This window comes from Hippocampus bargibanti, linkage group LG02, assembly GCF_051943395.1.
Source record: "Hippocampus bargibanti isolate YZ-2025 linkage group LG02, ASM5194339v1, whole genome shotgun sequence".
NCBI classification, from domain to species: domain Eukaryota; kingdom Metazoa; phylum Chordata; class Actinopteri; order Syngnathiformes; family Syngnathidae; genus Hippocampus; species Hippocampus bargibanti.
This window is the reverse complement of record NC_142735.1, coordinates 34,755,909-34,778,983: the sequence shown is the minus strand read 5'-3', so window position 1 is coordinate 34,778,983 and position 23,075 is coordinate 34,755,909. Positions and strand designations below refer to the sequence as shown.

Sequence of the window (23,075 nt, the reverse complement as noted above, 5' to 3'; positions counted from 1 at the left end):
CCAACGTGCCTGATTGAAATGATCAGGAACATTATCAAGCTCCTCAGATCTTGCTGATGATCTGCTCATTTGAATCAGTGACGTTGGAGAAGAAAAAGAGAGACAGAGAGATGAATTACATGCTGGATAGGGGCCTTTGAGAACCGGATTTTGACACGATAATGGTGTGGACCATAGCATGACTGAGGTTGTTGACCTGCAGTCTGTGTTGGCTGCTGGTGGTGATGGGGGTAGTCCTCAGATGCTGCCAAAGCTTCTAGAGCTTGTAAGGTGGACACCAATGCATCATCAAGTTCTTGTGCATGATCTCGGACTGTTCTCGTGGCAACATTATCGATAAGTGTCACAGGCACGTCCTCCTCAATAGGTTGGTGTTTCACAGTGGTGGCAACTGTCTTGGCACCGGTTGGAGCTTTCTTCCCTCTCTTTGAGTCATCCTCATCGGAGCTGTTGTCTCTGAAACCAGGTGGTGGGGCAGCAATCGCGGGGTGGGGTGGTTGCAAGTTTTCGCTCCTCTGTGGCTCCTCTTCTTCCTCCGCCTCCTCCTCGTCATCATCTTCTTCCTTCCCAGGGGGTGGCAGGGCCATGAGGTCAACCCCACCCTCGTTTCTGGAAGCGCAAGCACTCGAGCAAGTTTTCCCCATGTTTCCTCGTTCCTCATTTTGGTGCCTGTCTTTACAGGAGTCACAGAAGTACCGCGGTGATTTTTGGGACTGAGCCAATGTTTGGGTACGGATTCTGAATCCGCCATTCTCCACCTGTGGATTTGGTGTCAACACAGCTACCTCCTCGGTATTCTGCCGTGAAGGGTCTGACTTGGTTCGGGGCCGGTCACTGGCCTCCTGGGAAATAAAGTTCTCATTGATGTCAAGCTCTGCTTCAGGGTGTGCTTGGAGCTCCTGAAACTGTTGTTCTTGAAGGTGGAAATGGCACAGACCTAGATGCTGAGACTCTGCAGGGGCTATGGCTCTTGAAGACCCTGACTCCCTGTGCAAGCTTTCTCTCTCGTCCCCTCTCCGCCCTCCACTCGGTAAGCCGGTTGCCCCAGAACGTGGATGTGAATGGTGGGAGCTCCTGTAATCTGGGGATAGAATTGTCAGAGCAGTGAAGAGTGTGAGGCATTTCAAATAAATTAGTTCCAGATGGGAAAGCAAAAGTGGACAGCTGATGGTCTCATGGGGAGTATTTGTTATTTCAGCGATGAATGTTGAAACTTGAAACAGCTTTGATTTTTGAGGGTTATATTCGAGTGGAATGTGATGGTATGACAACCTTTCTCGTATGCAGGCCACAGGTAGACACAGCGTAAAGCAGTGAATTCGTTCATGCTCCAGGAAATGTTTGTGAACACAGCAAAAGGTTGCACGCTCGAACTCTCGTCATGTTATGGTTGGCAGGCTGGAATAGGAATGAGGATCTCATTCTGAATAGCCAAGATGGTGACAGACAGTATGTTGCCGTGGGATGTTGATTCAACCGCTACCCATGACTTCAATCAGTGAAAACTCAAGCCAACAAATGTCATACACGCTGTAGTCTGACTATGTGATTTGCTTCATGTGAAGCGATCTAGTGTAACTTGTGATTTACAACAGTTTGAGTTCTACTTTGAAAAGAGCTACAGTGATACCTTGGCTTACGAACTTAATTGGTTCCCAGACAGAGTGTGTAAGGCGAAAGGTGTGTATCCCAAAAAATAATTTCCCATAGGAAACCATTAAAATGACAATAATCAGTTCCCAGGTCCCCGTGAAACATAATTTTCTACTCTCTAATTTTCTAACCCTTAAAACTACACAAAATATACCTTATTTTATGTATAATAAATATGCTATGGTATTATAATTCAAGAAATAAACTGTACTGTATAAAAAAAGTTGTTTTATTTACCTTTGTGATGGCCGTTGATGGCTTGATGAAATGGAGTGGCCAGTTTCATCAGCATTAAACACTTGATGAGGAACGTAGCCTTCTTTCACCATCTTGAAGAATGATCTGTTGTAGGTGCTTTGGGTTGTTTTTTTTGCATGAAGTGTACAGATGGCTTGTGCGGGTTATTTGTGGAGCCTGATAGATCGTAATTTTAACCTTGCAGTCTACACTCTGCCTTTGAACTATCAAAGTTGAAACTAGTCCAAATTTCACTGTTTTCTATCCATTTTGTCACTCTCTGTCATCTGCATGTCTCTTTAATGCTTAAACCACCTCCCTTCACTCCTGCGTTCTTGACCAATCACGTGGCTTTAAATGAAGACTGGGGTCGGGGAATAGAGGAAAAAAACAAGCCGGCTGCCATTTTCTTTTAGGAGAACGGACTCGTTCGGGAACGACACATCACTCATTCTGGCAGCTCTGTGTGTATCCCGAAAAATTGTTCGTATGCCAAGGTAAAATTTTCATAAATTTAACGTTCGTAAACCGAAGAGTTCATAAGCCAAGGGGTTCATAAACCGAGGTATCACTGTACTATAGATCAAGTCGCCTTCCAACATACCTGTCTTGCTTAGATGAGACTGACCAGAGATCCTGAAGTAGATGTTCCTTTTGGGGTCGACAAATAGCTTGTAGTAGCCAGAGATGACACATGCAAAGTTACTGGCATCCGGCCATTCCATGAGTAGCACTAAGGGCTGAAAGGAGAACATAACGAAAGGAGTATGTCATTGTATTGAACACATCTTTGAAACAAAACTTACAATATTGCACCATACCTTTCCTTCATGGATTGAAACCTCTACACGAGCCACACCTTGGCTTTCTCGATAGAGCTGGATCTTCGAAATCCTACTAAACTCGGTCAGAACTGTCGTCAGGTTGTTTTTCAAGTCGATCACATGACTGATACCGTGTCGAGGACCCACTAGTAATGTTGTGGCTGATTGTTTTTCATCCTGTAGACAAACCGAAACGTGTTTAATTGACAAAATACCAAAGGGCTGGAAATAATTCAGATGTAAACACTTGCGGGTTTTCTATTAGCGTCTAAAAAAAGTTAAAATGTACTACCAGTCCGACCGTATTGAACAATATTCCTCCAAATGGTGGGAGATCGTTGAGGACACGCAAGTACTGCAGCTTTCCTTGAAGAGGAGGCACCTGTCAAGGGTGTGATCAAACATCATCTCCATCACCATTTCCTCATGGAGGCACTGTTGCACCACACATGCACAACCGTAATGAGTCTATGTGCAACAGTTACATCTGAATGTAAGCTTTTCAGAGCTATATCTGACTCTTATCCAGACTGACCATGCAGAGTACAAACTACAGCGTTTCGGTAACAGGGTTACATGCCTTCAAAATCGTCATTCAATGTAGTCGTATGAAAAATAGCCAGAGTCAGGATACTGTCAAGTTTACATATGGCCCTGAAGTGGCTTTCTATGTTTATGAGCGTAGTTTATCAGTATTTTTTTTTCTTTTTGATCCTCTAAGTAGGCACGTACCCTTTAGGGGCTCGTACCTTTTTAATCAAGTACAGTGATACCTCTATTTATGAACCCCTTGGCTTACTTACGAACTTTTCGGTTTCCGAACGTTAAATGTATGAAAATTTTACCTTGGCATACAAACTATTTTTCGGGATACACACAGAGCTGCCACAATGAGTGATGTGTCGTTCGCGAACGAGCCCATTTTCCTAAGTGGAAAATGGCAGCCAGCTTGTTTTGGTCCTCTATTGCCCGCCCCCAGTCGTCAGTTAAAGCCACGTGATTCGTCAAGAACGCAGCAGTGAGGGGAATGGGGGGTTACAGACAGAGAGAGTGAAGCCATTCTCCAAAATCCAAAAATTTTTTTGTCCTTTATTCCCAGCCCCCAGTCTTCGGTTAAAGCCACGTGATTGGTCAAAAACGCAGCAGTGAGGGGAGGTGGTTTAAACATTAAAGAGACAGGAAGACGACAAAGAGAGTAACAAAATGGATAGAAAACAGTGAAATTTGGACTAGTTTCAACTTTGATAGTTCAAAGGCAGAGTGTAGACTGCAAGGTTAAAATTCCCATCAATCAGGCTCCACAAATAACCTGCACAAGCCATCTGTACACTTGATGCAAAAAGCTAAACAGAACACAATTGATGAGGAACAAGGTAAAATTATCACAGAGAAAGCACCTACAAGGATCATTCCTCAAGATGTTGAAAGAAGAAGGTTACGTCCCTCGTCAAATGTTTAATAAATGTTTAATTAATGTTAAAATTAATTAATGTTTAAATGTAAATTTCTCCACTGTGAGACTAATAAAGGCAAATCCAATCCAATCCAATCCAATACTGATGAAACCGGCCACTCCATTCCATCAAGCCATCAATGACAATCAAAAAGGTAAATAAAACTACTTTATTATCCAGTACAGTTTATTTCTTTAATTATAATACCATAGCACATTTATTATACATAAAATGAGGTATATTTTGTGTAGTTTTAAGGCTTAGAAAAGTAGAAAATTATGTTTTATGGGGACCTGGGAATGGATTATTCTCATTTTAATGGTTTCCTATGGGAAATTAATGTTTGGGATACACACTTTTCACCTTACACACTCTGTCTGGGAACCAATTAAGTTCGTAAGCCAAGGTATCACTGTACCATTGTTTTCATGTCATTGATAAAGCCACATTCATAGGCACGTACACAAGGGGGAGTTCATTTGTTATTTCATGGCTTATGTACTACATTGATATGGGTTGAGAACGTCAAGATATAGCCTGTATTTGCCTCAAGAGTACGAGGTCTTGTGTTTATTAGTTGTATCACCTTGCTGCCAGATGGTGGCGGATGCTGGTAGGTCTTCAACAACTGTGACAGAATCTTGCAAACATTCTTCTCCTTGACGGTCGGGAGCAGAGTGAGCGGAAGAAAAGGTTCCAGACCCCATTCCTTTCTGTGACAGAGAAAAAGTGTTTGGTCTGTGTCAGAGATGTTCGATCGGACACTGTGGACAAAGACTCGAACCCAGAAAGATTGTCTTTACTGCCGGCAGGAAACGCAGCCATTCATGACAGACGTCTGAATTAAGCAGACCTCTGCCAAGCTATGAATTGAGAGTACAGTAAAGTCTCGTTATATCGATATTCAAGGGAGTCCGAAAAAATATCGATATAACCGGGACTATCGATATATCCGATATCGATATAACGAGATTTTACTGTATATGCAAATTAAAGTGATACATTAGTAAAACATAGTTTTCTTGATAAGAATACCACGCCCCTGGGCGTTCTAAGCGCGAACAGCTGTAAGCAATAAAACATTGTCTCTTCCATGAACGGATACATTTGTAACCTGGCTAATGAGCTCTTCCTGTGAAGGAGTTTCAAGTCTTAAAATACTCCGGTGATTGAGTTTTCCAAGTCCTAAATTCTGTGCAAACCTGGATCTCCTAGATGAAGATGACAGTTTAACAAGCTGTGTCTGTTGACCTCAGATTGACCCCAGGTTGTCTGTGCTTCAATTGTATATTCGAGTCACACATGTTGACTAAGCATATAACAGCATGAAACTTTTAAATATGATAACTACTTATTCTCCATCAGTGTGTACAAGATGAATAGAATCACTAAACAGAGGCTGGGAGAGATGTTACGTAAGAACGTCACAGAGGCTAGTTTAGTTGTCAGTGTAACTTTTTACAGCCCCAGTGGATGATTGCACAAACTTTAATTATTTGCTGGGTTGAGATTTTAAAGAATGAACTAAAAAAATCAGCGCAGAAAGTGACGCATTTCTCAGAAATATGAATGCAATCTATTTCCATGGCAAAGTTCCCCACTGTGGGACTATTAAAGACTTTCTGATTCTGATTCATGGCCACGTTGGCCTTTAAAAAGTATTCACATTTAAAATAACACATTTCACGTGACAAAATCTTGCCATCATGAACATAAAAAAAAAAAAAACTGGACAATTCAGATGAGATGATAAAACCTTGATTCATCTCACATTAGAGAAATTCCCAATTCACAGTGGCAAAGTTATGAAAGGAATGTGAGTCCCCTGAGTAATTTAGCACATTCTTAGGTTTTAAATCCCTTTTAATCAAGTTCCTACTTTGATGGTCGGATGAATAGAGGGACAGAGGGAGATGGATAGATAGATAGATCAGAATCATCTTTATGCCAAGTATGTAGAACACACAAGATGGATGATAGATAGATCGATTGATAGGTACATCTACAGAAAGATAGATTGATCTATAGATATAATAATAATACATTTAATTTACAAGCGCCTTTCAAAACTCTCAAGGACACTTTACAGTTACTGGATATTTTTTTCGGCGGATGAGCAGCGATCGATCGATCTATAGATGGATAGATCGATCGATCTGTAGATGGATAGATCGATCGATAGTGATCTATAGATCTATAGATCAGAATCATCTTTATTGCCAAGTATGTAACACACACAAGGAATTTGTCTCCGGTAGGACACGCTGGACTAGTGTCATGATAAGAAAGATGGATCTATAGATCTATAGATGGATCTATAGACCAATCGATCCCTGAGGGTAAATTATGTAATCTTGAAAAAAACGTCACCAAAAAAAAAATTCTCCAGTGCATCCAGAAAGTATTCACAGCCTTTCACTTTTTCAATTACAGTAAAGTCTCGTTATATCGATATCGGATGTATCGATAGTTCCGGTTATATCGATACTATTTCTATGCACGCACGGAGAAAATTACATGCAAACAGGGTCGGATATATCGATAGTCCCGGTTATATCGATATTTTTTCGGACTCCCTTGAATATCGATATAACGAGACTTTACTGTATTTTGTTGCATTTTATTGTGGAATGCTTTTTTCCCCCATCAAAATTAAACACACATCATCCCATAATTAATTGTTTTTAATTTTGCAAATGCATTAAAAATAAAACCACTAACTGCAGACCAGACTGAGGGGTGGACCTCTTCGGTGGAGGATCCACCGAACCCCAGAGACCAACTCACCGAACCCCTCGGGTTCGATCCAACCCAGTAGTTTCTGGCTGAATAGTACACTAGGCTAAAAACAAAAGAAACTTCATATTTTGATTACATCATCTTTTTGTGTGTGTGTGTGTGTGAACTTACTCCACGTGCTTCAGAGAGATCTTTTGATTGGGCCTCGCCGAGGATACAGTGATAAAGATATGGAGAGCGGCCAATCGTAACGTGATGTCAGATTTCCAGTCCATGCCAAAGCGCTCCTTGATTACATCATTACGATTCTGTGGGAACATGATATGTCATTCTTCGAACACTGCTCATCGCAAATAATGAAAAATCTTGGTGTGAACCTCCTCTGAGTCATGCTAATCGCTAAAACTTCCACATTGATCATCAGGTTACATATATGAAAGTAGTCAATGTGATTGAATGAGTTGTCCTAGGTCTGAGTTCAGGGAAATACAGTAATACCTTGGCTTACGAACTTAATTGGTTCCCAGACAGTGTGTAAGTCTGTATCCCAAAAAATAATTTCCCATAGGAAACCATTAAAATGAGAATAATCCGTTCCCGGGTCCCCATTAAACATAATTTTCTAATTTTCTAAGCCTTAAAACTACACAAAATATACCTTATTTTATGTATAATAAATGTGCTGTATCATAAAGTCGTTTTATTTACCTTTGTGATGGTCGTTGATGGCTTGATGGAATGGAGTGGCCGCTTTCATCAGCATGAAACACTTGATGAGGAACGTAGCCTTCTTCTTTCACCATCTTGAGGAATGATCGCTTGTAGGTGCTTTCTCTGCGATAATTTTACCTTGTTCCTCATCAATTGTGTTCTGTTTAGCTGGGTTGATAGCTTTTTGCATCAAGTGTACAGGTGGCTTGTGCGGGTTATTTGTGGAATCTGATTGATGGGAATTTTAACCTTGCAGTCTACACTCTGCCTTTGAATTAGTAACAGGAGTCCAAATTTCTGTGTTTTCTATCGATTTTGTCACTCCTCTCTCTCTGTCGTCGGCCTGTCTCATTAATGTTTAACCCCCCCCCCCACTGCTGCATTCTTGACCAATCACGTGGCTTTAACCGACGACTGGGGGTGGGGAATAGATGACCAAAACAAGCCATTTTCTTTTAGGAGAACGGGCTCATTCGTGAACGACACATCACTCATTGTGGCAGCTCCGTGTGTATCCCGAAAAATAGTTTGTATGCCAAAGTAAAACTTTCATAAATTTAACGTTCGTAAACCAAGGGGTTCGTGAACCGAGGTATCACTGTATATGAAAGTAGTCAATGTGATTATGATTGAATGAGGTGTCCTAGGTCTGAGTCATCAGGGAAATAGCTTCACCAGCCTGATGAAACCGAACGGCTGCCAATCTCATCCCGCTCAACCCGATGATTTACCTGAATGTAGAGGTATTCAAATGCTGCAGGGTCCCGTCTCAGTAGGTCTGCTGGGTCCTTGGGGAAGAAGCAGATGCGAAACAGACACTTCATTCCTTGAAAATAGGTTTGGTGGACCACCTGCGGAAAGACAAAATTGATCGCTCACGGTCTTATTTTCAGAGTTGAACAGGGTCGGCGACATTTAAAGCTCAGCCAGTTTTATTGGTTTTACAGTGGAAACTTTAAAGTTGATCACCCCAAAAGTGGAACAATTTCAATAATAATAATGAAAATAATGCTAATAATAATCACAATAATACATTTCATTTATAAGCGCCTTTCAAAACTCTTAAGGTCACTTTACAGTCACAGGATATGTTTTTTTTCTGTGGGTGAGCAGCGGCAGCCACACGCGCCAGCGTTCACTCAACCCGGAAGTAATTCATAGAGATAGAAAGCAAGCTAGCTAGCTAATAGAGAGCTAATATGTGGGGAAAAAAATACTGGACACTTGCATATAACGGGTTGATGCAATATATCAATATGCCTTTCTTGAAAATTTTACTTGCACTATGTACAGTTTTTTATGAAACGGTTTTGCACATTTACATTTGCACAGTATACAGTTGACATTTTTATTTCGTTATGCTTAGAATATCTTGTTTTCTATCCTTTCACCCCCCCCCCCCACCCCATCCCTTTTCAATTGCTGCTGTGGACTGCAAATGTCCCCATTGTGGGACGAATAAAGGTTTTCTGATTCTGATTCTGATAATATATCGCTATATAGCCAGCTAGACAGCAAATAGATATAGCTAACAGCTAGTGAATAGATAGCGAATATATAGCTAATAGCTAGCGAATAGATAACTAATAGCTAGCGAATAGATAACTAACAGCTAGCGAATAGATAGCTAATAGCTAGCAAATAGATAGCTATTTGTACTTGAGACGTGACACAAAATGGCAGAACAAAATGAATATCCCTAAAGATCGTGTAAACGAAACAAACACCAGAAGCCCCCCCCCCAAAAAATATATATATATATATATTCAAATAAAAAAATATAGATACAAAAATATAGATAGATAGAAAAATGTACAGTAAAGTCTCGTTATATCGATATTCAAGGGAGTCCGAAAAAATATCGATATAACCGGGACTATCGATATATCCGACTCTGTTTGCATGTAATTTTCTCCGTGCGTGCATAGAAATAGTATCGATATAACCGGGACTATCGATATATCCGATATCGATATAACCAGACTTTACTGTATATAAAAAAAAAACCCTGACATTTTCTCTTTCAAGTGATGATGAACCAAAGCGGGCAGGTTAATTTTGCGAGTACAACAGTACAAACAGAAGTTGTGAGAAAAATAAGGGGTCAGAAGTCAAAGTGTTCAAACCATGATTGTTTGCAGTCATGTGACAGGAAATATTGTGAGACTTCTGCTCAGTGAGCATTCAAAAAATCGTGTCAAACTTTTTGTAGTTTTGTTTGACCTTACGTGGGTCAAAGGTTGGTTCTCCTGGAGCAGAAGTAGCTTTTGACATTGGTCAAGGTCACCAGCTTCCAGCACGAGGGCAAAATGCTCAATGTAGCGCAGTGAGAGGCGGTCCTGCAGGGAAGAGATCACATCCTGGATGGAAAAAAAAAACGGTGGGAAACCGATTAGCCTTAAAAATATTTCGAAATGAGAAGATTGACACAAATACAGTGATACCTTGGCTTACGAACTTAATTGGTTCCCAGACAGAGTGTGTAAGGTGAAAAGTGTGTATCCCAAAAATTAATTTCCCATAGGAAACCATTAAAAATGAGAAGAATCCGTTCCTAAGTCCCCAAAAAAACATTTTCTACTTTTTAATTTTCTAATGCTTAAAACTACACAAAATATACCTTCTTTTATGTATAATGAATGTGCTATGGTATTATAATTAAATAAATAAACTGTACTGTATAATAAACTGGTTTTATTTACCTCTGTAGGTGCTTTCTCTGCGATAATTTTATCTAGTTCATCAATTGTGATCTGTTTACCTGGGTTGATAGCTTTTTGCATCAAGTGTACAGATGGCTTGTGCGGGTTATTTGTGGAGCCTGATTGATGGGAATTTTAACCTTGCGGTCTACACTCTGCCTTTGAACTATCAAAGTTGAAACTCGCTGGAATTTTAACCTTGCAGTCTACACTCTGCCTTTGAACTATCAAAGTTGAAACTCTCTCACTGCCGTCTGCCTGCCTCTTTAATGTTTAAACCATCTCCCCTCACTGCTGCGTTCTTGACCAATCACGTGGCTTTAACCGAAGACTGGGGGCGGGGAATAGAGGACCAAAACAAGCCGGCTGCCATTTTATTCTTCGAAGAACGGTCTCGTTCGCGAACGACATCACTCATTGAGGCAATTCCATGTGTATCCCGAAAAAAGATAACATTTGCCAAGGTAAAATTTTCATCAATATAACGTTCGTAAACCGAAACGTTCGTCAGGTAAGGGGTTCTTAAACCGAGGTATCACCGTACTTTGATTTATGGAGGCAATTTCTAACTTGGTTGCATTGTGTTCTTAATTCACGCCGCTTTGTCATTGTGATATTGTTGTGACGTGTGCTTCCTTATCCGATACTTCAGTGTCATTTCTGTCATTTTGAGCAATGGAGACCTTCCTTGTACAGCTTTCATGCCGTACAGTTTGTACATCATGAAATAGTTGCGGTCAAACTTTAGCTTTTGTGGTCCATTTGCTTCAATGGCTGATGTTTACGAAAAATCTTGCAGCACTGACATATTGATGTACTTTGGCTCTTGGTCTTTTTCTAATCGTGAGCAATTGCTATCTGTTAAAAGCAAGGACGAGCACTTTTACTGTCAAAATCTTAGAGGGTTTGCCGTAAATGACGAAAAAAGTCAACTTGGCCCACAAAATGGTATAACTTGGAGCCTGGAATGCTCCAGGAAAGCCGTTTCTATGCAAGTGTGCGTTCCGCTGCGCCATTGATTTCATCCGCAGTGTTCTTTATTGATCGCCGCCTTCTTATGATGCTGAGATTCCATTTAATTACGCTGACAGGCACCCTTTTTTATCCCTCCTGTAATGTAAAAAGAAGTTTCTGGTTTCTCCTCCGTTGTCTCCCGCTATGAGCAGATTGTTGAAATCTAATAAAACCAATTTAATGAGTCTGTTCAGAGATGTCACATTCTTCTTGGAGAACGACACAAGAGTCTGAGCAAATTCCTTTCGTGCTTTAGAAAATCACATTTGGAAAAGTTGCAGGAAACGGTAAAGGATAACATGGATAACAAGGAGTACATGGCACTCAAGTACATGTCTTATGGACTTAATTGATTCCCAGACAAAGAATGTTAGGCGAAAAGTGAGTATCCCAAAAATTAATTTCCCATAGGAAACCATTAAAATGAGAATAATCCGTTCCCAGATCCCACTTAAAACGTAATTTTCTACAAAATAAGCCTTAAAACTACACCAAATATACCTTATTTTATGTATAATAAATGTGCTATGGTATTATAATTAAAGAAATAACTCATCAAAATATATTTGTGGTTTCGCACACTGCGGTCTAAATTATTTAGTAGTAGTAGTAGTCACTTACCCTCACAGTTGTGCGGCTATCAAAGGTAAAGGACTTTATCTGTCCATTCTCCAAAAACACCTTCAGCACATTGGGTATGAGCAGCAGGGAGTCGTCCTTCAGCATTGTCTGAAAAAGATGCAAAGGGGCGGTCGGTGGTGAGAGAGAATAGATAGCATAGAAGTTATAATATAGCCAGGTTACAAATCTATTGGTTACTTCTATCATTCTGACTGAATACTTGTATTACAATACAAGTAATCAGTAATACAAATAATACAATAGAAGTAATCGGTCAGGACAATAGATGTAATCAGTGTAGCCTCAAGGAATAGTCCTCTGCTCCCCTCCAACCTGAGAGCAGGGAATTATCATATCGGAGTCTGGTACCGGCACGTCTGGTAAGTAGGGATATATATATATATATATATATATATATATATATATATATATATATAATATGGGGCCAAAACTACCAGCAAAAAATTTGTTCGCTGACGAAGCTTCTTGGATAAGAAGCGAAACGTCCGACACTTTCAAAGAAGTACAGATGACGACTGAAGAAACCTTCTCATTGACCAAACCACACAGTCAAACAGTGCCACGGTGGGTGGCGGACTAGTTTTCCACACCCACTTTGAGTGCAGACGTGGTTTGCTATCGAGTGGAGTACTTTTGCTATTATGGTGACCGAAAAAGACATCTCTCATTTTTAATGTTATCTTATAGGAAATAAATATTTTGCAGATGGACTTTTCACCTTATACACATTTTCTGTGAACCAATTTAGTTCGTAAGCTGAGGTATTACTGTATTCGCATATAAAAATACGCATTTAGTGAAAGGTGGCTTGAGATAGGGGTATTTGCGGATCAAACAAAAGAAATGAGCTGCGAGAGACTGAGGGAAAGTCCAATAATAGGAAAAACTTACTGAGTTTGGATCACTGATGGACACTTTCTCTGAAAAGCGCACTTTAGGCGGGTTACTTCGCAGACGGGCCTTTTTGGCTGCACTTATAAAGGCAGATTTCGGTGACTGTGGATGAGGAAAGAGAGAAAAAGCGCAGTTACCCTCAAAGTATGCAAAAATCAGCTGTACAGGCGTTTGTCGTTTTAATCAGTGGCAGTTAAAATGATTCCCGGCACGTCCATTCAATGTCTGGCCATTGTTTCACCCTATCAGCTTCGTTTTGTCTTGTCATGTTTTACTCATGGTTTTGTTTGTTACTTTGGACTTTTATGTTGTCATGACTTTGTTGCTTTAGATTTTGTTCCTGCCTGACTTTATTTAAGACAATTTGTCAAATACACCCTGCTTTTGACCCTGTCAGCTTTGTTTCATCTTGTCATGTTTTGTTTGCTACTTTGGACATTTCTGTTCACATGACTTTATTTGAAAATTTGTTCCTGCCTGACTATATTTAAGACAATTTGTCAAATACACCCTGCTTTTCACCCTGTCAGGTTTATTTCGGTTTGTCATGTTTTACTCATGGTTTTGTTTGTTACTTTGGACCTTTCTGTTCTGATGTTGTCTGATTGTTGCAAATCGTGACAGGGACACAGTACAATTAAAACAACCCAATGATCTTGCTGTTTTCATACTTTTAGAGAGGTGCAGTCTAACGCCAGTACGTGATTATACTGTATATATATATATATATATATATATATATATATATATATATATATATATATATATATATATATATATATATATATATATATATATTGCACCGTCTTCCCCTCAACAAATTCCACAGTGGGATGTCGTCCTTCCCTCGTGATAAGATGAAACTTCCAGCTTTAAATTTCAAACCCAACCATCTGCATTTTGCCCTCATCATTTTACCAGCTCGAAATGATCAGTTTGTTGAGCAAATCACGTTTCATCCGTGATGGATGGTTGCTTTTAATGAGCGACTTGGAGCCTTTGGGATAGCGTTGGCAGAAGAGAAATTACCAGTACTCTAATAATTAAGCAGCAAATGTGAGGGCGTGCTTGTTAAGACATGCGTGGAAGGAAACGATGAGAGCTGAGGTACAGTGATACCTTGGTTTACGAACTGATTTGGTTCACAGATAATTTGTGTAAGGCGAAGTGTGTATCCCAAAAATTAATTTTCCATAGGAAACCATTAAAATGAGAATAATCAGTTCCCAGTTCCCCTTAAAACATAATTTTCTACTCTCTAATTTATTTTTTTAAGCCTTAAAACGACACAAAATGCACCTTATTTTATGTATAATAAATGTGCGATGGTATTATAATTAAAGAAATAAACTGTACTGTTTTATAAAGTCATTTTATTGACCTTTGTGATGGTCGTTGATCGCTTGATGGAATGGAGTGGCCTTCTTCTTTCACCATCTTTAGGAATGATCTTGTTGGTGCTTTCTCTGCGATAATTTTAGCTAGTTCCTCATCAATTGTGTTCTGTTTACCTGGGTGTACAGATGGCTTGTGCGGGTTATTTGTGGAGCCTGATTGATGGGAATTTTAACCTTGCAGTTTACACTCTGCCTTTGAACTATAAAATTGAAATGAGTCAAAATTTCACTGTTTTCTAACCATTTTGTCACTCTCTCTCTGAATTTATTATATAGTGCAGTTTATTTAATTATAATACCATAGCACATTTATTATACATAAAATAAGGTATATTTTGTGTAGATTTAAGACTTAGAAAATTAGAAAGTAGAAAATTATGTTTTATGGGGACCTGGGAACGGATTATTCTCATTGTAATGGTTTCCGATGGGAAATTAATTTTTGGGATACACACTTTTCGCCTTACACACTCTGTCTGGGAACCAATTAAGTTCGTAAGCCAGTGTATCAATGTAGTTCGTATGCCAAGGTAAAATTGTCATACATTTAATGTTTGTAAACCGAAAGGTTTGTAAGCCAAGCGGTTTGTAAAACCGAGGTATCACTGTACTTCTACGCACCTGATGAGGCTGCAGCACAGTGAGAACAATCGTGTCTTTGCAGCGTCTATAGGGAGACAACAAAGCGGAGTCGGTTAGGTAACGCCATGTGCAGCACAGTGTTTGGAGAGCTTTGCCATTTTCTATCTGCCATTTCCTTTCTGTCCTTCAGCCAAGGAAGGACTGACTCATCCACCAGTTTCTGTTCATGTGGTTACGTGTCAGTTGTGGCAAGAAGCACTGTGTTACTTTCACCTCCCCTTATAATAATAATAAATATAATAATACATTTCGTCTATAAGTGCCTTTCAAAACTGTCAAGGTCACTTCACAGTCACAGGATAGGTTTTTCTATGGGTGGGCAGCCACATGCGCCAGCGTTTACCTAACCGGGAATAGCTCAAATAGCTAGAAAGCTAGTTAGCTAGCGAATAGATAGCTAATAGCTAGCTAGCGAATAGAAAGCTAATCGCTAGCTACTGTAGCTAGATAGCTAATAATAATAATAAGAAAAAGAAAGTGTGTGTATTATTATTATTATTATTATTATTATTATTATTATTATTATTATTATTATTATTATTATTATTATTATTATTATTAAACACTCCCCAGCCTCCCTCCTGGGACAGTAAAGGATGCTACCTTACAAGGTCTATGACTCTCTCTCGGGGCGCGTCGCTCACCGTCTCCTCGTTAATGGCCAATATCTGATCGCCGGGGAGGAGCTTACCAAAGGAAGGTCCGCCTGTAGACAGATGACAACACGCAATCAACGTATCCAGTTAAAGACGGACATTTTCGGCTCACTTGCACTTACTCAGTGGATTGACTGAGCGTGATTTGTGGCGAACAACAACTCCTGTATCGAATGTGACAACTGCAACGTTTTTGTTTATTAAAAGACAGACCCGCTATATCAGTGACTGTGTGCATCTTTTGTCACGCTGAGGGACATTACAGTGTTAGCTGGCTGGCTGTTAGCTGGCTAGCTGTTGGCTATCTGGCTATCAGTTAGCTATTTATTAGCTAGCTGGCTAGCTATTAGCTGTCTGTAAACCGTCTAGCTGGCTGGCTGTTGGCTCTCTGGCTATCTATTAGCTATTTATTACCTATCCATTAGTTAGCTGGCTGCTGCTGCTCACCCACAGAAAATAAAATTATCCTGTGATTGTAAAGTGACTTTGAGAGTTTTGAAAGGCGCTTCTAAATGAAATGTATTATTATTATTATTATCATTGTTATTGTATTAGTATTAGTATTAGTACGATTAGTATTACAATTAGTATTAGTATTGGTATTACTGTTACTATTGCTATTACTATTACTATTACTACTATTAGTATTAGTATGAGTATTTGTATTTGTATGAGTATCAGTACAGTATTAGTCTTAGTCGTAGGATTAGTACTATTACGATTACGATTACTATTATGATTACTATTACATTTACTATTACTTTTACTACTATTAGTATGAGTATTAGTATGAGTATGAGTATGAGTATCAGTACAGTATTAGTCTTAGTCTTAGTCATAGGATTAGTACTATTACGATTACTATTACGATTACTATTCCGATTACGATAACGATAACAATTACGGTAACGATAACGATTACGATTACGATAACGATAACGGTTACGATAATGATTACGATAACGATTACGATAACGATTGATATTACTATTACTATTACTATTACTACAGTAAAGTCTCGTTATATCGATATCGGATATATCGATAGTCCCGGTTATATCGATACTATTTCTATGCACGCACGGAGAAAATTACATGCAAACAGGGTCGGATATATCGATAGTCCTGGTTATATCGATATTTTTTCGGACTCCCTTGAATATCGATATAACGAGACTTTACTGTATTACTATTACTATTACTATTAGTATGAGTATTACTATTAGTATGAGTATTAGTATGAGTATTAGTACTGTCTTAGTATTAGTATTAGTACTGTCTTAGTGTTAGTGTTAGTATTAGTATTACTATTAGTATTAGTAATAGTATTAGTAGTATTAGTATTACTAACCAGCAGAGACGGAGCGAACGATGACGGGCCTCTGACTGCCTGCGACGAAGCCGAAGCCTTGAGAAGGGTGTCGCTGGATGCTGACTTGTCTGGCTGTGGCAGGACTTAGGGTACCACTGTCCATTCCATCTTGGTTCTCCTCTAACATTGCAGAGCTCAACATACGTAAACACAGAGTGCGGCATTTTAGAAAAGCCCATGACAAATCATTTCAATGGTATCTTCCTATCTTGCATTTGACTAAAAATAGTGTTTTGGGTATTTTAGATGCTATAAAACGTTTTTCTGACGTCAGTTAGGAAACAAAAAAAAAATGGTGTCGGTTGTTCTGCTTGTTTTTGGGGGGCCTTCTGGGCCCATCGTAATTAAGGTTGGGACCAGCACTGGGGTGCTTGGATAGCTTGATCTGAGGGTACTGGCCAGGAAAGAAACCCTCACCATGTGTACCACAACCGTATGCTAGTACTGCATCTCTCTCACATTAATTTCTCAGTGGTACAGGAGTGGTCCATCGAAGAAAAGGTTTCTTCAGCCATCATCTGTACTTCTTTGAAGGTGTCGGACGCTTCGTCAGTGAACTAAAGTTGTGCTGGTAACTCTGGACCTATATCCCTAATGGACACATATAGCCGTGCCAGACCGCTGCTCTGATAGGTCCCTGTTCTGAGGTTGGGGGAGCAGTGGATCACTCCCTGAAGCCAATCTGATTACAGTGATACCTCGGCTTACAAACTTAATTGGTTCCCAGAATAGAGTGTGTAAGGCGAAACGTGTGTATCCCAAAAAATAATTTCCCATAGGAAACCATTAAGATGAGAATAATCCATTCTCAGGTCCCCATAAAACATAATTTTCTACTTTCTAATTTTCTAAGCCTTAAAACTACACAAAATATACATTATTTTTTAATAAATGTACTATGGTATTATAATTAAAGAAATAAACTGTACTTTATAAAAGTATTAAAGTTGTTTTATTTACCCTTTGATGGTCATTGATGGCTTGATGAAATGGAGTGGCCGGTTTCATCAGCATTAAACACTTGATGAGGAACGTAGCCTTCTTCTTTCACCATCTTGAGAAATGATCTTGTTGGTGCTTTCTCTGTGATAATCTTACCTAGTTCCTCATCAATTGTGTTCTGTTTAGCTGGGTTGATAGCTTTTTGTTAGTGTACAGATGGCTTGTGCAGGTTATTTATGGAGCCTGATTGATGGGAATTTTAACCTTGCAGTCTACACTCTGGCTTTGAACTATCAAAGTTGAAACAAGTCCAAATTGCACTGTTTTCTATCCATTTTGTCACTCTCTCTGTCATCTGCCTGTGTCTTTAACGTTTAAACCACCTCCCCTCACTGTTGCGTTCTTGACCAATCACGTGGCTTTAACCGACAAATGGGGGCAGGGAATAGAGGACCAAAACAATCTGGCTGCCATATTCTTGTTCGGAGAACGAGCTCGTTTGCGAACGACACATCACTCATTGTGGCGCTCCGTGTGTATCCCGAAAAATAGTTTGTATGCCAAGGTAAAATGTTCAAAAATTTAACGCTCGTAAAACCGAAAAGTTCATAAGCCAAGGGGTTCGTAAACCGAGGTATCACTGTACTTCTATAGTTATACCTTAGCGCAGTGACCTATCAGAGCACAACTTTAGTTCGCTGACGAAGGTCTTCGGATGAGTAGCAAAATGTCCGACACCTTCAAAGAACTACAGATGCCTGCTGACGAAACCTTTTCCTCGATAAAACGGAAGTTCTTGTTAAGATTGTTTTTGTTAGTTTTAATCTATTGATTGCTACTAGGCCTTCAAAAAAAAAAAAAAATCAACATTGAGGACATATCCGTCCGGGAAAGAATAATACAAAAAACACGAGTGAACACCTGTCACAGGTGAATGTGTGTCCATCCTGGACCTCGGCCATCCCCTGAGAGGAGGGAGCAGCATGGGACAGGTTTCCACTGAAAAGGCCACAGTCCTTTTCAAAGTCATTCACCTGTAGGCATATAAAGATGAAAAATGACATGTCATCTCGAACACAGTCGAGGATGTTTGTTTTTGTTCCTTGAAATGGCGCCAATGACTTAAAGTGACGAATAAATCTAGGTTGTAAAAAAACTGTAACAGTGAACATGAGGCATGACAGTGTCTCTCTAGTACAGGGGTGTCAAAGTCATTTTTTTGCCACGGGCCACATTGTAGGTATGGTTTCCTCTCGAGGGCCGTTCTGAATTTGGGGAACACATTAGAATGTTTAAATCCCTTCAAATATTACATATGGAGCACACAGCAAATTAATGAATAAATCGTTTTCAAATCTGAAGTCAAGAATAATGACTTTTATTGTGGTTGACATCCAAAAATATGAAATTTTGGCTCAGATTTTAGCAATCATCATGGAATTTAACAAGTTTGATTAGCTTTCGCGGGCCGAAAAAAATGATGTGGCGGGCCGGATTTGGCCCGCGGGCCTTGACTTTGACACCTGTGCTCTAAATGAAACTGTGCATGAACGCTTAAAGGACAACAGACACCTCCGGACAAGTTGTGTCCATAATTTGTAAAATGACTTCTACTGAGGGCATTTTAATAACAATAACAATAAAAAAAAATAATAATAATAATGACGACGATGACAAAAATAACAACAAAAACAATAAAAATAATAATACATTTCATTTTTAAGCGCCTTTCAAAACTCAAGGTCACTTTACAGTCAAAGGATCAGTTTTTCTGTGGGTGAGCAGCGGCAGCCACACGCGCCAACGTTCACTCAACCCGGAAGTAACTCAAATAGATAGAAAGCAAGCTAGCTAGCTAATAGAGAGCTAATATATAGTTATATAGCCAGCTAGATAGCAAATAGATATAGCGCTTCAACAAAAAATTTTAACGTTGCTCTAATTTACTGTCTCCCTGAAGCTAGCTACATAGCTAATATAGTAATACTAATACTAATACTAATCAACATAATCATCATCATAATAATAAAAATAATACATCACATTTTGCAAAGATTCCACCGCATATAGCTATATTTTACGTTTTAAGACTCACGGACGTCACGGAGGGAACGCCCCTGACCGAGAAAGCGACACACAATGCATTTTGGGTACTTTTTTTCGTCCGGAGCGAAGCAGTTTGTGACCAATAGTGACGTCACAAACAAGGGGGCGGGACTTTCTGAATCAACCCAGTTCTGAGCTCATTTTGTGGCAGTTTTGGGACACTTTAAGTCGTATTTATTTTGTTTTGCATTTGACTCAAAATATCCGCCTGCGTGTTTTGGCTATTTTAGATGCTATAAAACAGGGGTGTCAAAGTCATTTTTTGCCGCGGGCCACATTGTAGTTATGGTTTCTTCTCGAGGGCCGTTATGAATTTGGGGAACCCATTAGAATGTTTAAATCCCTTCAAATATTACATATGGAGCACACAGCAAATTAATGAATAAATCGTTTTCAAATCTGAAGTCAAGAATAATGACTTTTATTGTGGTTGACATCCAAAAATATGAAACTTTGGCTCAGATTTTAGCAATCATCATGGAATTTAACAAGTTTGATTTGCTTTCGCGGGCCGAAAAAATGATGTGGTGGGCCGGATTCGGCCCGCGGGCCTTGACTTTGACACCTGTGCTATAAAACGTTTTCCCGATGTCAGTTGGAAAACAAAAAAACGGTGTCGGTTTTGTGGATCATGTGAAAATGTACAGATTTTCTACTCAAACAAATCTGACGCACGAAAGCGGTTTTAAAAACATCTCTCATCAAGTACACGAGATGAGAGAATGCAAATATCGTATTTAGTACAGAATCAACCAATATTTCTACCGCAGTTGTGAACCACCCGCTTCCCTTTTTACAGATGCCTGCGTGGGAGGAACTAAGAGCATGATTACAGTTGGACTCTGCATGTGTGGAATCGAATTGTCCCCGGCAGGAAAATGTCACAAAGTGACGCAAATGTGTAAGCGTTTTAGCATCTGACCTGTTTCCAGATAAAACTGGCTATGACATTCATGCTTTAAAACGACAAGAAGAGACAGACCGTGTCGAGATGCCTCAAAGGCATTATGAATGGATGCAAGATCAAACCCTTTTACACGGTGGACAACAAACTGTCCAGTAACTGGAAGCTGAATCCTTCGGTCAGTAGTTTATTGATTACAAATTCCTGTCGCTTGTGGTTTGTGCTAACAGTGGCTTACAAGGGACACAGCTCATCTACAATTCCACTGGCGCATAACTAATCTCTACCTTGCGTCTCATGAGAGACCATTTATCTTTTGATAAACGTACTCTTTTTTTTTTTTTTTTTAATCCCACGTACATGATGAAAAATCTATTAGCCGTTGTGGGATTTGGAGTGTAATTAGATAATAAACTACAGTAAAGTCTCGTTATATTGATATTCAAGGGAGTCCGAAAAAATATCGATATAACCGGGACTATCGATATATCCGACCCTGTTTGCATGTAATTTTCTCCGTACGTGCATAGAAATAGTATCGATATAACCGGGACTATCGATATATCCGATATCGATATAACCAGACTTTACTGTATTCATCTGTCGGTATCTGAAGAGAACAGCAGTGACGAACCTTGCCGTCCCAGCCGGTACTATTGCAGAAAACGCTAATTTTGCTTGACAATGATTACCGCCCACCCATCTATTATCCACTGTCTATTATAAGTACTTGGTAGTGCAAGTCGACCGACATTCCTTTGCCCTTTTATTTCTGACCCTCTAATGACTTTTAATTGCCATCTGTTCCCCCTCTCCAGGTTCTGGAAGGTACCCATCTGGCAGATCTTCAAAGAGCCGCCAAGAATCACTCACTCATCAGGTTGGTGTGATAACTGCGTTTCACTGTGAAAGTCAGTAGACTCTTGACACAAATCCGAGGAACCAGGGAGTCTATTTCCCCCACAGCTAGGCCTAGGTCACTCTGAAAACTGTGTCTTTTAGTTTTACAGTCATTGCTAGACTCTTGACTCAAATCCGAGGAACCGGGGGAGTCTATTTCCCCCAATGCTTGGGCTAGGTCACTCTGAGAACGGTGTCTTCAAGTTTTACAGACACTGCTAGACTCTTGACTCAAATCTGAGGAACCAGGGAGTCTATTTCCCCCACAGCTAGGCCTAGGTCACTCTGAAAACTGTGTCTTTTAGTTTTACAGTCATTGCTAGACTCTTGAGTCAAATCCGAGGAACCGGGGGAGTCTATTTCCCCCAACGCTAGGCCTAGGTCACTCTTAGAACTACATTAAAGTCTCGTTATATCGATATCGGATATATCGATAGTCCCGGTTATATCGAAACTATTTCTATGCACGCACGGAGAAAATTACATGCAAACAGGGTCGGATATATCGATAGTCCCGGTTATATCGATATTTTTTCGGACTCCCTTGAATATCGATATAACGAGACTTTACTGTATGTCTTTTAGTTTTAGAGTCACTGCTAGACTCTTGACTCAAATCCGAGGAACCGGGGGAGTCTATTTCCCCCAATGCTTGGGCTAGGTCACTCTGAGAACGGTGTCTTCAAGTTTTACAGACACTGCTAGACTCTTGACTCAAATCTGAGGAACCAGGGAGTCTATTTCCCCCACAGCTAGGCCTAGGTCACTCTGAAAACTGTGTCTTTTAGTTTTACAGTCATTGCTAGACTCTTGAGTCAAATCCGAGGAACCGGGGGAGTCTATTTCCCCCAACGCTAGGCCTAGGTCACTCTTAGAACTATGTCTTTTAGTTTTACAGTCATTGCTAGACTCTTGAGTCAAATCTGAGGAACCAGGGAGACTATTTCCCCCAATGCTTGGGCTAGGTCACTCTGAGAACGGTGTCTTCAAGTTTTACAGACACTGCTAGACTCTTGACTCAAATCTGAGGAACCGGGGGAGTCTATTTCCCCCACAGCTAGGCCTAGGTCACTCTGAAAACTGTGTCTTTTAGTTTTACAGTCATTGCTAGACTCTTGAGTCAAATCCGAGGAACCAGGGGAGTCTATTTCCCCCAACGCTAGGCCTAGGTCACTCTTAGAACTACAGTAAAGTCTCGTTATATCGATATCGGATATATCGATAGTCCCGGTTATATCGAAACTATTTCTATGCACGCACGGAGAAAATTACATGCAAACAGGGTC

At 39.9% G+C, this 23,075-nt stretch overlaps 1 protein-coding gene across 9 annotated transcripts in view; it reads right to left on the bottom strand.

Annotated features, from left to right (window-relative positions):
* Positions 1–23,075, bottom strand: part of frmpd3 (FERM and PDZ domain containing 3) — an 82,064-nt gene that overhangs the window by 6,307 nt on the left and 52,682 nt on the right. For 3 of the 9 annotated variants that reach the window (XM_088991118.1, XM_088991119.1, XM_088991117.1), the window contains 14 exons: positions 18,801–18,913; positions 16,917–17,057; positions 15,513–15,615; positions 14,889–14,934; positions 12,868–12,972; positions 11,956–12,063; positions 9,847–9,978; positions 8,350–8,469; positions 7,079–7,215; positions 4,755–4,881; positions 3,007–3,096; positions 2,712–2,891; positions 2,495–2,630; positions 197–1,081 (listed from right to left, as the gene is read on the bottom strand). In XM_088991118.1, coding sequence (XP_088847244.1) covers positions 197–1,081; positions 2,495–2,630; positions 2,712–2,891; positions 3,007–3,096; positions 4,755–4,881; positions 7,079–7,215; positions 8,350–8,469; positions 9,847–9,978; positions 11,956–12,063; positions 12,868–12,972; positions 14,889–14,934; positions 15,513–15,615; positions 16,917–17,057; positions 18,801–18,909 — 2,419 coding nt within the window. In that variant the 5' untranslated portion in view covers positions 18,910–18,913. Of the gene's footprint in view, positions 1–196; positions 1,082–2,494; positions 2,631–2,711; positions 2,892–3,006; positions 3,097–4,754; positions 4,882–7,078; positions 7,216–8,349; positions 8,470–9,846; positions 9,979–11,955; positions 12,064–12,867; positions 12,973–14,888; positions 14,935–15,512; positions 15,616–16,916; positions 17,072–18,800; positions 18,914–23,075 lie in introns of all 9 variants that reach the window. The other 6 variants (XM_088991123.1, XM_088991122.1, XM_088991121.1 and 3 more) reach the window with 5 other exon arrangements.